This window comes from Taurulus bubalis, assembly GCF_910589615.1.
Source record: "Taurulus bubalis genome assembly, chromosome: 11".
In the NCBI taxonomy this organism is placed as follows: Eukaryota; Metazoa; Chordata; class Actinopteri; order Perciformes; family Cottidae; genus Taurulus; species Taurulus bubalis.
In genome coordinates this window covers 24,945,642-24,961,433 of record NC_136599.1, presented here as the reverse complement: position 1 = coordinate 24,961,433, position 15,792 = coordinate 24,945,642, and the positions used below count along the sequence as shown (strand labels likewise).

General features: G+C 42.2%; 1 protein-coding gene across 1 annotated transcript; it reads right to left on the bottom strand.

The window, feature by feature from the left end:
- Nucleotides 1–4,485: 4,485 nt before the first annotated feature.
- On the bottom strand, nucleotides 4,486–14,063 carry LOC306743875 (Krueppel-like factor 15; the record flags this gene model as incomplete). Its single annotated transcript, XM_079226440.1, has 2 exons — nucleotides 4,486–4,676; nucleotides 12,607–14,063. 2 exons carry the CDS (start codon nucleotides 14,061–14,063, stop codon nucleotides 4,508–4,510), a joined length of 1,626 nt encoding a protein of 541 aa, XP_079082566.1. The 3' UTR covers nucleotides 4,486–4,507.
- Nucleotides 14,064–15,792: the final 1,729 nt, after the last annotated feature.

Genomic DNA, 15,792 nt, shown 5'->3' with positions numbered 1-15,792 from the left:
TGGTGAAACAACTGAGTGTTTGTCAGTGGGTTTATTTCCAAATCAGAGTGTTTTCCAAATCAGGGTTGTGAGTGTTTCAGGAGCTCAGAGGATACTGCTGGAAAATCCTCAGAACAAAGGGTTTTGGTAGAATTAAAAAAGGATCTTTGACACTGGAGCAGTCCTTCAGTGGGATTTGAGGAGGAAGAATTCTTGCAATTCAGTTGTCAAAGGATTCTTCTTTGACAGTTCCCGCACTACACCGACTCTGATTATGTGGGAATGCAACAAAATGTCTAATAGAAACCCCCTGTAGAATGTGAATGTCACTTTATAAAATCAAAATGAATACTGCATTAAAGACCTTGATGGCCACAAGAGTTTGTTTTCCTTGTAATGGACTGCATTTGATTCTGCTGTTGCATCTTCATACATGCTCAGCATGACAGCATGCCAAGCAATCAGTGTCTAAGTACATCTAGGTAATCGGTGTCGAACCTTTTTTTTCTTCTTTCAGAAAATCTTCTGAAGAAAAGGAGCCTCGCTGCTGAACCTGAGACGAGCAAAAACGTTCAGATCCAGATGTGCTGAATGAAATCCTTCTGTTGCCTCCCAGAATGCCTCTGAGACGGCACTGTCTCACAAATCAACATGATCTATAACCATAACAAACAATGTGCATGCAGACGCTTAGCCGCTACCACTCTGTTTGTTCTCAATGACTCAGCAAACACTCTAAGAGGCTGAAAAGCATCCATAGCCATTATTTAAAAATGTTGTGAGGAAGGAGGGGTATGTGGTGGGGTGAACAGGGACAAGTCTGGATGAAGGGAGAGCAGAAAGTCATGTGTTGTCATGTGGTACAAATCTTGATATTTCTAACATTGCCACGCTTTATATTCCTCATGCAACCTTACGGGAAACACTTATTTTCCTCTCTCACTCTGTGAGCTATATGTGGATAAAAAGCTCAAGAGCAATATGTTCATATGAGTCGCCTAACCATACTTTCATATATGAGATTTCTATTTTGACCTTTAGAATATATACCGGAAAAGAAAAAAAAATCTCTAGTTTCATAGAAGCTTATAACTGCAGTCGTTTAACGTCATCACCGGCAGGTAGAGTTACATAATCCCACAATGCAAAACACTGTATTGTGAGATTGTGGGAGTGAAAGTGCAGTGTATGTGCCATGGAAACTTTTTATTTAGTATTTTGTGACAGGATACACAAATGGAGGAGGATACATAAAGTGCACTTTTACTAATGAGGGCGTGACTTCAGACATATCGTTATCACATTATAAAGTTGATATGGCTCAAATTTAAGCAAGCAGCTGCATTTTGTGCTAGAACGGGAACAATCCCACGTTGCATCATGTCATTTATTGAATGGTCAGGGCTGTACTCTCAGGACTCTTGTTAAGGCCGATGTATTTCTGGTTCATATATTGCTGTATTCAGTGGTGCAAAAGTGTATTTGTTACATAATAATCAAAACATTGTGTGTTACCTAATTCCAAAAGATGATTTTTTTTTTAATTTTTTTTTTTTTTTGTTGTCAAGATGTAATTAATTAAGTGTGACATGTTTCATTTAAAAAAAATGTCAATGGAGTCTAGAGTATTTATATGGCTGCCAATTTCCGGGTTAAACAAAAAGGATTTTACTCTTTAACAAAAAAGTGAATCTCTGTCGGCATCCTCTATGTTATTCACTGTAACAATCATTAAAAGGCAAAACGAGCGAGCCTAATAACTCATTACTGAGTCAGTTTGCTGACCATGTCACTCCTCTTTACTCGTGCTATTGTTCCCATACATTTGAGCATTTATCTGGTCCACTTGTGTGATAAATGCTGACCATGACTGAATAGTTCCAAGACAACAACAGAAAACATTTAATCGGTTTTGGGATTTTTATTGTAAATGTGTTTTACGTAGGAACAAAAGCAAAAATATAACATTTTAAGCAACTCTTTGCTTGTAACGTGTTTATAGAGCACACCTTACTCATCACATGATTCATAACACATTATGCTCTGTTGCAATTCACACCTGACCAAGTTTGAGATGCATATTGGAGAATATGTTGTAAATTCTGATCCATGGATGTGTTATGAAACATTTCATGAGCATTTCATAATCACTTGTCAAGAAAAAGCAAGTTACCACATTTTCACTGTATATTTGAATCATCATGTCATGTACTCTTTCTTTACAAATAATCTTTCACAATCACAGAAATCACTAGAAGAATAGTTCAGATCTCCTTTCAGATGCATATACAGTATTTACATACATTCACGGGCTCACACGTGACACCCGTTCAGAAAAGTGTTTCTCCTGATCGTACGGAAGGAATGCTTGACATCGCTGTTGCACTTCTTCCAATCGCCGTCTCCATCAGCCACTGCGTACCGATCACTCGAGGGGTTCATCAATCCATGTAGGCTTCAGCGAATCAAACGCTCAAACTTCAACATTCCTCTCTTCAAACATATCGGCGCGGATTATCGTCAGCTGATCCTCAACCTTATGGTTACACGGAAACCACGTCTGAACTCTGTGCAGCAGGCATTTTGCGTCCCTCCCACGACACGATGCACAATGACACACGCATACAGGTAAATGTATTATGAGAAGAATAAAAGAGCAAAACAGTCACAGTTCCCTTACAGTACGAGACCTCTTTTCATGGAAAGAGGTCTGATATGTTCAAGACCAGGGACAGAATAAATCTGCTTTGGTGAATACGCTGTAACTAGTAATAAGACCAAAGTAAATATTCTATAATAACCGTTTCGTTTTTCATTTTATTAAATCAATGTGTCGAAATAAAATTGACGATTTTAAAAAGAGAAGAGGCTTCAGTGGAAGAGCCTTATTTTACTTGCCTCTTACAAAAGTACAAAACCCTACTCATATTAAAGCAAGTTGATGTAACTTTTGAAAGAAACAGAGCACATTGATTCTTTTACAAAAGAAAAGTTGAATTTATAGGAAATAAAGCACTCCCTTTCTAAATTCAATAGATACATTTCGTTATCAGAGGGTGTACACGAGCCTCTACTTGGTCTGGTCTGACCAGTAGCTTACGGTGGCAATTGTTGGCTAATACTTTGTGTCTCTTCTTCACTATTATTGTAAATCCTGTAGTTGCTATTTGTGGCAATGAGAGCCGCTGTTCAGCTGATCTCGGGTGAAATTGTCATTTGATGTTGTAACACACATATTTCCAGCATTAGCAAGTGCAAAAAAGAATCCACGTAGATTTGATATGTAAATTATTTCATTTGATACGTAAAACTCATCTCATTAAACAGAAGACAGACAAAATAAGCTTGATTCGACAGGAGAGGAGGCAAGTGATTTGATACGTTCAAGACCATCACCCTTTGCTTGTGTCACTTGTGACAGCAGTGACATGAAGTAAAGTGACTAATAAAGAAATGATTTTGACATCAAAACCAGAACACAAATATTTTCTATCACGAGTTGAAGACAATAGAACAAACATGCCTCAGTAAATGCTTGTTTTTAACAATGGATTGAACTAATTGGCAGATAACCATTGGATGTGGCTGCACCCCAATTTAGTTTTGATCCCCCCCCCCCCCAAAAAAAATGAACATTAAAATGTTGTGAAGAAATACTCTGGACCAGATGAGACAAAAAGAAGGCCAGAAATATAAACTTTTCACGTGAGCCAGTGCAAATTACGTATGACATGATGTTTGCTGGTGAGTGGTAATTCAACGTTGGACATGATCATGATTCTTGTGTTTGGGGTTACTTCAGTGTTTTGTTATCGTCCCTGTCATGAGACTCAAAGGCAACAAGGACACTTATTCAAAGCTACGGGAATGTTGACGCGTCATTCATTCTGTCTGCCGTCAATCGGGGAGGAATCAAGCCAAGGCCCCTTGCTCCCCATGTTCAGTTAGCTTTGCTGGGCAACAAATTGAATTTCAAGCCATCAAGCGATGCGTTTTTGCGAAACAACATTTGGCTCCAGGAAGGTAAAAAAATAAAGAAGGGGGTTTTAAATAGTAGCAGACCCCTTAGCAATTTTTTTTATTCATATAAGGCTTTTGACTCCAGCAACAACAATAACATGCATCTCAAAGTGGAAAAATACTCTGAGTAGCAAATCTTTTGTCAAATTAGATCAGCTAAAAGATTTAAGTGAGACAAAAAACAAAAAGTTGTTATATACAAGAAGCTTATTCCACCTGTGAGGGTGTTGTGTCAAGTAACAGTTTTCTGTTTCGCTTTAGGTTTTTTTACAGTCTCTTCCTCACCACTCAATAAATTATAACAGTCCCATGGATGTACGTCACTCGTACATGTTTAAACACAAACACACACCAGCTCAAGAGTCCTGCACAGACCCCTTTAAAAAGGTGTTTGGACTTTCAACCTCCCCCTCCTCCGCTGTCCTTCGTCACACAAATACACACACACACACATACCCCTCCCCCCATCCCCACTCAGCGTCAGTCTGTCAAAGTGGGGTCAGAAGAGTCAGTTTGCAGAGCGCCCTGTCCTGCTGCTTCGTGGAAAGCGGTGGACTTTGAGGTGTTTTGACAGGTGATCGCTCCGGGCAAACTTCTTTTCACAGACGATGCACTGGTATGGTTTCACTCCCGAGTGGGAGCGCCGGTGTCGGGAAAGCTCGTCGGACCGGGAGAACCTGCCGGAAGGAAAATTGGAAGATTAAGCATCGCTTTAATCCCACTCGTTACTTCCAATTTGTGTGTTTCATTCCATAATCGCAGTCGATCAAAACTCTCACGGAATTTCACAGAGGAACTTGACTGTCATTTTGAAATACGACCACTTCTATCTTTAAATGATACTGCACTTCCTATAGTCACACTTTAAACAGCCAAATAAAATCAAAAGTCCATGTCCATTAGGGCATACTGTACAAGTGTTTTGCTCTACATCTTCTCTGTGAAGTTAAAGTGCCATCCCATATTTAGCTTAGATTCAAACCCAATCTATTCCTGGCCTGCTCTGCTCCGGTCTCTATGGGCTCCAGGCCAACTTTTGGGTCTCATGACAGTGAAGGTTTAAGTGGTTGATAGCGTAGTGCCTGTGTATATATATATATATATATATATATATATATATATATATATATATATATATATATATATATATATATATATATATATATATACGTAAAGCTGTTAAACTCAGATTAATCTGAAACATGGATTTATTTCCCGGTGCATTTCCAGTAGCACCGGCAGGCTGAAGTCATGAAGGAGATAACTCACAGAAATATAAAGATGTCGCTCACAGTTATTTCAAAGCATTTCCACTCTCGACAGGGATTACACAACCGGCCTATTCATCATTTTAATGGCCCAATAAAAATAAAAATAACTGACAGAGCCTACGTATAAAGCCCAAGTGTGGAATCTGAAAAGCAAGGAACCTCAAAAAGTAACACTCAGCCTTGAAGAGTCATTTGGTTCATTGATTTGTATTGAATTTGTTTTAACTTGCATTTCTTGTTGACTTGCCGATAGTCAGAAAGCCAGAAATTATCTTTTCCAATGACTACTAACTAAGGATTAAGGATTATTAAGGATTATTAAGGATTACTTTCGTTTGTAGCCCTGTATCTATTGACCTTTTACATGTCCAGGATATTTTCTTATCATTGGAGCTCAAAATACTCCAAGTAGTACAGATAATCAGTCACCAGTGTGACCAGACTAATGCTGCGTTCACATGGAATCGGGCAGTGAATCATTTTGGTGAACGACAGCAATCTTGCTGTAAAATGACTAATTACGTGAAAATAACAGACAAAAAAAACGCACGATGATATATGTTGCTATTGCAAAGGAATATAAATATATTAAGTACGATTCTATTGTTTTGTCCTGCCATCTAGATGGACCTTTTTTTCCTGTATTGCCCAGAAGGTGTTGCCCGTCTGTCGTCTACCATCTGGTTCCATGTTGATGTCTACGGCCACACCACAGACAGTACAGAGATGCCTGACTGGGCCTGTCTAATATTTTGTAATGCAAAGGGAGGATACGAACAGTTATTATTTATTGCCAAAACACTTTAAGCCTTCAAGCCTGACTGTCTCAAAGTCTTTGGCTGAAGTCCCTGATGACAATGCGGCCATCCTGAAGCTAAGGAGCTCTATTTATTATGTTCACCATCACAGTTTTGTGTGTTAGAATGCTACCGCTGCTAATTAGCACGAAAACACATTGTACAGCTATAGGGTCCATCCTCTGGGGACCATGATTGTTGGTACAAAGGTCAATTCAAAAGCTGTTGAGGTTTTCAACACGAAGGAGCAGCGGCTCAACTCCAAGCTCCCTCCTGGGCCCTATTCCTCGTACCTGGCTTACTGAGTTAGCTGGATAATTTTCAGGATAAGATGATGTAGGTCAGGCTTTTCGGTTCCATGAAGCAAGTTTGGATAAATCACCATAGCAACACATCGAAATCCCTTAACCTGCTGCAGGGCAGGTTTACTTCAATTAACTGGATTAGCTGGCCACTCCCACCGGACAAAAAAGGCAGCTCACTTCCTCATTGATGAAGGAGCGATATTAGTTATATTAGTTTTATAGGGAGAGGGTTCTTCAAGATCGACAAGATCCGTTCTCACATCGTCATGACTTCCTGTACGAGCGCTATTGATTCTACCGATAAGGAATCATTTACGAGACCTCCTCGAGCCGTACATTGAACACCACAGGCGCAGCCGATTGACCATCTCACAGACTGCATGCAGACTGTATGCATAGACTATCACCCGCTGCATGGCGTGCTGTTTGTAACATTTATTTAGCGCTTAAGAAACTTATGGATGTGTTGAAAGCACTCATAATTATATGACAGTGTTCTTAGTACACCATACATATCATTATTGTAGAACATGATTTAGGTGGACTCAGGTGGAATACAGAGAATCATACACAATACAATTTATTTTCACTGCTTCAATTGATTGAATTTCTGATTATGAATAATACATACATACTGATCCGCCCATACACATATTCAAACTCCTAGTTATATGGTTATCTACATATACATGTATGTACACATATATGATACATATGCGCATACATATATCCTCACAAGTATATATTCATTTGTATACTACTGCCAGCAGGCACATTTAAATAAATATAATCCAATTGATTTGGGTGATGAAGCACTTCAAATTAGCCGATACATTTTCCCAACACTGACACATTTAACTTGATATTTTGCGACGCTTATGTCCAGCGGTGACGGTGTAAAGCGTTGTGAATATTCACAACGTTTTTAGTGTGAATGCAGCATTAGACTTTGCCATGATTACGGTCTTGACTTCCTCATATGCGTTCATGATCATCTCCTGCTTGTCAGCGGAGAAAAAAGTGGCTGGTCCTTTTAGTTTATTTGCCATTACACTGTTAGAAGATCATGGAATCTGTGTTTGATTTTTTCCCCCTCTTTTAAAGCAGACGGGCACGCGCAATTATCCCGATGACTGAATTAACGAGACCGTTTGAGCACGGATCAGCCGGGGAGATACCAAGTTAGCCTGATGTCAATCATCGCGGTAATTTCAGCTGGATAATAGGACATTTGATCGACTTTGTTGAACCAGGTACGAGAAATGGGGCCCTGATGTCCGAGCTCCTTACCCTATCTCTAAGGCTGAGCCCGGACACCCTACGGAGGAAGCTCATTTCGGCCGCTTGTATCCGAGACCTCGTTCTTTCGGTCACGACCCAGAGTTCGTGACCATAGGTGAGGGTTGGAACGTAGGCCGACCAGTAAATGCCTCTAAATCCCTCTTCAGCTAGAAGGACCAGTGCAACGCCTGTTTTACTGCTGCAGCCGCACCGATCCGCCTGTCCATCTCCCGCTCACTCGTGAACAAGACCCCGAGATACATGAACTCCTTCGCTTGGGGTAGGCAGTTTGTCCCCACCTGGAGGGAGCAATCCACCGGTTTCCGGCAGAGCACCATGGCCTCAGATTTGGAGGTGCTAACTCTCATCCCTGCCACTTCACACTCGGCTGCAAAACGCCCAGTGAATGCTGGAGATCACGGTCCCAGGAGGCAAACAGGACCACATCATCCGCGAACAGCAGAGGGGTGTATTTAATGGCCAACATTTCACCATTCAATATTATCTATGTACCATTATCCATTATGTATGGAATGTAGATATGCATTACTTGTATTGAAATCAATGCCGTTCGAATATAAGGAACAGAAGAAGGATTTTCTTGTTGTTTCTTGTTGATTTTCTTGTTGTTTGAAGGCAGTAGTTTCCAGTTGAACAAAGTTATAGTCATTGATGTCTATATGTAAGCACTAATGCAAAGCTTTCATAAAGTTCTGAATGTTTTCATACACCAAGAGGTATGTCGCTGTTGAAGTAAAGGTGTGAAACCACATCAGTCTCTTCATGCTCTGCACTCTCCAGTTCCTTATGGTAATGTGCGTGTGACGTGCATGCACACATTACCCCCTACAGCCGTACTACAGCAGCTTCAAGCCAGGGCATGATAGAAACCATGCAGCTGTTCTGCTGATTCAAACTGGGCCTGAACCCAACTTCAACATACTGCTGTGGGGGAGGATCTTTCAACACAACATGCGTTTAGGACTTGTGCAAATAGACTGATTGGTCTTCAAATTTTTCTTTGGGGGGTTTGTGGGGGTGAAATTGATCATGTGCCAGTTCTCATAGTTTTTCTCTTGCACCTTCATTCCTCGGGGCGTCTTGGCGGGGCTGCACAACACATCGTATCCATTTTAGCGTGGGCGCCGTGGGAAACACATGTACAGGCTCTGTTCTGGCTTGTTCCTAAACGGCGGTCTCGGCTCTGCAGCCAAACGGAGCTCTCTGAAAACAGCCGCGTAAGGGCGGGGCCGTCAGGTTGGTTGGCAAATTATAATAACAGGAGATGTTGGCAAGCGCACGTACTGTACTGAGTTTTATCTGTCGTCTTTTATTGCCCTTGTTTAGTTAGTCCCGTCACCGTGTTTATGAGCGGCTCAATTTCAACTCTGTGTAAATTGAGAGGGGAATCACTTTAACGTGTGACATCACTAATCAATAACTAGTTTCCCAAAGATGGATTTCTTTAAACCAGAGGAGCTGAATTCCTGAATTTGTTCCGAAGCAGGACACCGTCTGCTTTCGGCGATAGCGTATCACAACTGACTGACGGTCAGCTGAGCTCTAAGTGTCCAAGTGTGGTGCTAAATCAAACTGCGACAGCTCTGTCGTGACCCAACAACATTGTCTTGTTGTAACGACGGATGCATCGATCCGACTCCAAATAAAAATAAATAACAACTCACATGGGATTCTGATCTGTTGCCTGCATGGGTTCCTTTTAAGTGTTGCCATGCCAGATATTTACATGAGCATGGCCATAAACTACTGCCAGAGAGAAAGAGAGGGATACCAAAAGACTTTGGAAAAAAAGAGGGAAGAAATACAACTTCCACTGAGTTATATATGAATCCAATGAAATACCACTCCTCTCTACCCCAAGGGGGCAAACACATGGATCAATTCTACGGTTACAGAGGGTAAGAGGGGCTTTACTCCCAAGCTCACCTCCATTTCCTGGGGGAGAGGAGCAAGGAAAGGGCAACTGTAGAGTACAGTCACTGTCATGTGAAGCCTGCAGAAGTGTAGTTTGGGGAGGACAGGAATGTAACCCAGCCAGAACAAACGTCGGCACTGTATGTTTCTGCAAACCATGGAAGCGTTTCATAAATATGTCATATCAGCCTTGTATCATGCTTGCAGAAACGCACAACGGCAACATTTGTAAAATGGAAACAACCGAAACTACAGTAAATAAATACCAACCGCCCGCAGGGGGACTTTCTTATGTTAAGTAACGAGCTAAAACAACAAACGACTATGAAACAACCCTCATCTTGTTCTGTCTTGTCCCGTGTTTGTTCTGCCCTGTTATTATACCCGGAACCTTCAAAAACGGCTGCCGCACTTACTCCGTCACCGGCTCTGCCTGAATGCCAAAACGTCCACATTCCACGTTTCCGTGGTGTGCAGAAGTTTACGATGCCAAATTAATTTCAGGTGACTTGGTGTCAGCAAAAGATATATTGATTTTGGAAAATGCAATTGTGTCTTTTTATTGCAGAAACTATATATATATATATATATATATATATATATATATATATATATATATATATATATATATATATATATATGTGTATATATATGTATATATATATATGTATATGTATATGTATATACATATATATATGTATATGTATATACATATATATATATATATATGTATATGTATATATATATATGTATATATATATATATATATATATGTATATAGTTATATATATTTATGTATATAGTTATATATAGTTTTATACTCGCATATCTGTTCCTATGGACCTTGAACCAATTAGTTTAGCTTAGCATAAGATGGCTAAATGTGTTTCCCAAAATGTCCCATTGGCTTGGATTGAACATCATCTTGATTGCATTACACAGGGGGGGAAGTGTATGCTACAAAATGCATACATCATATCTTTATGTGAACAAAACACACGTTTGCCATGAACCAGCTTTAAACAATGCATAAAGGGTCGTATGATTTCTCATTTATTTTTAAGCCCAAACATAACACACACACACTGTGAAAAACTTTTCACATCTGGAGGGTTTATAAGTGTCTGCAGGTTTTCAGTGCAGAGAGATCTGAGGTGGGACCGGCACATTTACTCTCCTCACCTGAAGCTAATGCAAATTCTAACCTCACCGTTATACTCAATTTAACCTGAAGCGTGATGCTTGGCCAAACACAACCCTGCCTCCGTCCAAACACATGCACTCTCGGACAAGAGCTCCATGTATAGATATGGAATCCAAAAGTTGGAATTTGTACTTTGGAGGGACGAGTTCAGTTCAGGATTCCAAATGAAAAGCAATGATTGATGGACAGAAAAGTATGCGTATGAAGTAAAAAACTTTGAGCTTGATCCTCGGCTGCGTGAATGTATGTGTGTGTGTGTGTGTGTGTGTGTGTGTGTGTGTGTGTGTGTGTGTGTGTGTGTGTGTATGCATTGTGTGTGCGCATGTGTGTACGTGTGTGTGTGCGCGTGTGTGTTTAGTGGGTGCAGACAGTCAGCAAACAAGTGGAATATCTAGCAGGGGGCAAAGTCTGCATGCAGAAAACTTCAAAAGGAGCTCTATCTAATCTACAACTTGAACCATGGTACAAAAAACACACACCGATAGTGGAGACACACAGCCGGCATGTAGAATAGAACAAGTTGTGACTGTTGAATAGAATTTAGTGTAGTTTCCGTAAAATGGACCCTGTCACCATCCCCTCCCATCCATTAACTAAGCCTTCTAAAAGGTTTTCTGAAATGTAATATTTGCACGAGTCAGTATCTTGTTAAATATGTGCTAATGTTCATACATTTCCAGAACAGAAATATGAACATTGGATAAAGTCAGGTTTGAAATGTTTGTTTCCTTTTGTTGACATATTAGAGTCAAAGGTTTTTACGGCAGGAATTTTAAATATCACTCCATAAATCAAGAAAAAAACAACATGTGCATAAGAATGTAATGTTGTATAAATCAGGTTTTGAAGTATATAGAGACAAACCCCTCTGTAAAAACGTTCAGAATATTGAGAGGAATGAGACTGGAAAGGTTGCTGTATGTAAGAGCTGCTGAAGAGGAAATGGAAAATATGGCCTTTAAAGAAAAAAGTAAAAAAAGGTTTTGTAAAATTGACACTACAGGTGAATCGGGTAAAAAAAACATGAACAATGCAACGTAGTTACTTTTTTAAACTTATTCTAATTAAAAGTTATCTGAAATGTTATGTTTAAAGATGCCATTATCTAACTTTTGTGGAATTTCAGGGAAATCCTACAGACGCAAACAAACAAGGTTGTAAAATAAACACTGCGATGTGTATTTTGTATGTTTTCTTTCCGCTAGTCTGAGGGAATGTTATGGAAGCAAAACAGCCTAAACCCTCGAAAGTTGAACAGTGCAAGAAAAACTGTTATTTGCCTGATGTGTCCCTGAAAACATTCATGCCCCCATGAAACTAAAAGTGGTGACATAAAAGACACTCTCTGCCCACTTCCTGTTCGATAAAAAAGTATGAAAACCTTCCAATGAGTCAAGTCCAACGAAAACAATAAAACTGTTCCATCCAATTGCACTAATGGTGGATTGAGGTCTGTCTGTTGGAAAACTCATTTCATGTTGGGTATCTCTTCAAAGTCTACTCACGTGGGTAAAGGGTTACACAGACTATCAACAGCTATCTGTACATGAGTCCACAGCGGAAGTTGATAGCCCTGCTTGCTGTAATCTCTGTAGTATAGATAGAACACACTCATTCAGCTGCACCTTCTACATACTGTATATTCTATCCACCAAACCCTCTATCCATTCGTCTTCATTCACCAGACTTTGATCAGTTCAAGATTGCAATGTGTGTAAATCTGAAGGGTGTTCAAATACATCTCTCCAGTTCATGACTGCTCTCATTGACATCATGTGATTTGATTTAAAAAAAGGACACTTGGTTCTGCTCACCTCCATCCACAGCCGGGCCACGTGCAGGCAAAAGGCTTCTCCCCCGTGTGCCTCCTCAGGTGGGCTTTAAGGTGGCTGCTCTTGGTGTACATCTTATTACAGCCGGGAAAAGAGCACTTGTGCATTTTGATTAAGTCCGCTACTGCGCTCTTCTGGTACCTCTGACCTCCGACGAGAACCCCTGCACTTGAGGCCCCGCCTGCCCCAAGCCCAGTGGGTTTGGCGGCGATGGGCACCGGTGCGATCCGGACAAATTTGGGCAACATGGTGCTCCCGTTTTTGCCCGAGTTGGCAATGTTTGTCGCCGAAAGCAGCTGTGGTACCAAGGCAAAGGTCTGCCCCTGGATGTTGACCAGGAGTTGGGCAATTTTGATGTCCGACGAGGCCTGAGCTGGCTGGGTTTTGGGGGGTTGGGTTTGCTGGGTGGCAGCATCTGAGATGGTACTGGGGTTGGGCTCTTGTTTGATCTGGATGGGCTGGATTTGCAGGATGACAGGCACGCTGGAGGCACCGGTACCTTCTGATGAGGCCGGTGGTGAACCACAATCTTCATGTTTGATCTCGTCAACACTACGAAGAGAACTAAAATTCCCTGCTGGTGGCGGACTGTCCATGTCTGACGCACATGGTGTGTGTTTGGTCTCTGTGTAGGAGGGCGAATGAGCCACGGCAAAAGTCTGATCCGAATTATGTGACAATGATACGAGTTCTCCTGCTATAGTCCTTGAACCTTTCGCCTCAGCATCCTCTGGCATTGGCGACATCGCCTCATCGCTCTCCTCCTCTTCTTTTCCCAATGCCACCACCATGTTTTCCTCCAGGAACTCCTCAATCTCCTCCAACGTGGGCTGAAAGAAGAGCGCCGCCGGATCCTGCATCTCGTCCAGGAAAACGGGGAACTCGTAGCAGTCCTCTTTGGCGTGCTGCTGGAGGAGATTCAGCCGCTGCTCCCTCTTGGACTCCCAGGCCAGGCCCATGGGTAAGAGAGGGGCAGATGAGGAAGAAGAAGAGGACGGGGGGGATGGAGATAGGGAGGAAGATAGAGAAGAAGAGTGAGAGCTGCTCCGAGGGAGGGAGGCTTGCGAGAGGAGGAGGTCCAGCAGGCTGTCCCGACTCTCTCCTCCCGAGGAGCTACAGCTCCCGCTGCTCCTGCTGCCCCGGCTTTCATAGCTGGCACCGAGGACGTGCCGCAACGTCGGCGACGAGGCCTCGGGGCTGGAGCAGAGCGAGGACCGAGGGCTGGAGGAGTCGCTGAGGTCATCCTCAGAGGGCCGAGGGGAGGAGGAGAGCGTCACCCCTTGGTAGGGGTGGTGGTGGTTGTAGATGCACGCGTCGGTCACCATGATACCCGACAACCCGCCACCATTCGCGTGGTGACAGAGGCAGTTGTAGTCCGACCCCGGGGAGCCAGTGTAATACAGGAAGGTCTCCTCACCAAGCGGCAGGTGATCCACCATTCCTGTGCTCTGCTCCGAAGATCAATCTGTTCTGCTGGAGATCGGCTGAGCGTCGACGAAAAACTTCTGTCTTCTTTCTGCAAAAGACAAAGGAGTTGTATTATGCAGTCTTTGAATTTGACTACATCACAAAACTACATTGTGTTTGTAAAAAAAACAAACACCTACTCTGTCTCTGCTTCATTTCAATTACATTTCAATTGACTAAAACTTCCCCATTAGCTGTTTTGTGCACTAGGTGATAATCATTCCCAACACAAACAGCATGGCAACAGTCAAGTCAGGTTAGTCTGAGATACAAGGTCAAAGTTCTACAAGACAGCCCCTCCAGATTATACTGTAGCGCAATAAGTAAACCAGCAGCAAGACGGAAAATGTGTCCTTTTGTTTTGGTCTCTGCACACAATACCTGCTGCCGGTTCAAGAGGTCTGCAGCTGATGGCACTTCAAAAGGAAAGTCAACCACGTGTGAAGGAAGTGGAATTTGAAGACTGTGTGTGTGTGTGTGTGTGTGTGTGTGTGTGTGTGTGTGTGTGTGTGTGTGTGTGTGTGTGTGTGTATGTGTGTGTGCGTGTGTGTGTGTGTGTGTGTGCGTGTGTGTACACTGCAGCTGCTGGTTCAGACTTCACACTGACAATCGGGAGTTGCCATTTCTCTTGCTTCTAACATAAAACCACATGGTCCTGCTGTTCATTTAGTGGTCTGGTCTGTCCCTTTCCCTCTAAGCGGCTCTTAGACTCCACAAAAACTAAACAAACAAACAAACAACAATAACAAAACAAGTGTAATGCTATGTAACCGTTGGAGACATTCACAGCAATGTGCTCTCGGAAATTAGAACTAAACTGCAAAGGTTCCTGCGCACAGTGGTCATAAGCGTTATATTGCATCAGTCATTCAGTCGAGATCAACAGATTTCGATGGGATGAAGAGTGAAGGATTTAGTATCTATTTTTATCCAAGCAAACAGCCTGGACACAAAGCATCTACATGTAACATGGATTAACAACACAAACAAAAACGCCAGACAATATGAATGCCCTTAGATGCCATGCGCGTATTATGATGATTATTTAAACATGACTAAATTGCCACGTGTGTTTTGCCTGAAGCAGAAACAAAAACAAATGTCTGAGCGCCCTCTTCTGTCAGGCTGAAACGCTGCCGTGAAGCCCGAGGACCTCCAGATGTCCTCACAGAGAAGAATCAGATTCATTTGATTGTTATTATTACTAATTTACCTTGTTAGGCGGTTAGAAACGCATTGACAGTATTGTGCCACTGTTGTTGCCCCCCCCCCCTCCCCCCACCACTTTCGGTGAGTTATGTAATTAGTGATCTAATGTTAACATTCCACTCATATACGCGTATGACATCGGGCGAACGAGAGTCTTGGCTAAACCCTCGTGGGAAAACCAAAAAAAGTTTAAGAAAAGAGTTTGGGAACACCTTGGCTCGTCGCGCTCCTGCTCTCCACCATGCATGCATGCGTAATCAATACGGGGATCAATGACGCCGTTTCACACCGTGACCAGTCAGATCACAGACAAAAAAAATCAAAATATGATATTTACATGATTATAGATAGCATGGTGCACGAAGCATGAGGCGTCGCGTCGGAGCGCGCATACGCGTGAGCCACCAGACGCCTCTCCACGCACGGCCCCGCGCAGCCACGCTGTGCTGCACAACAGAGAGACGGACAAGCACGCGCAGGCACAAACAGACA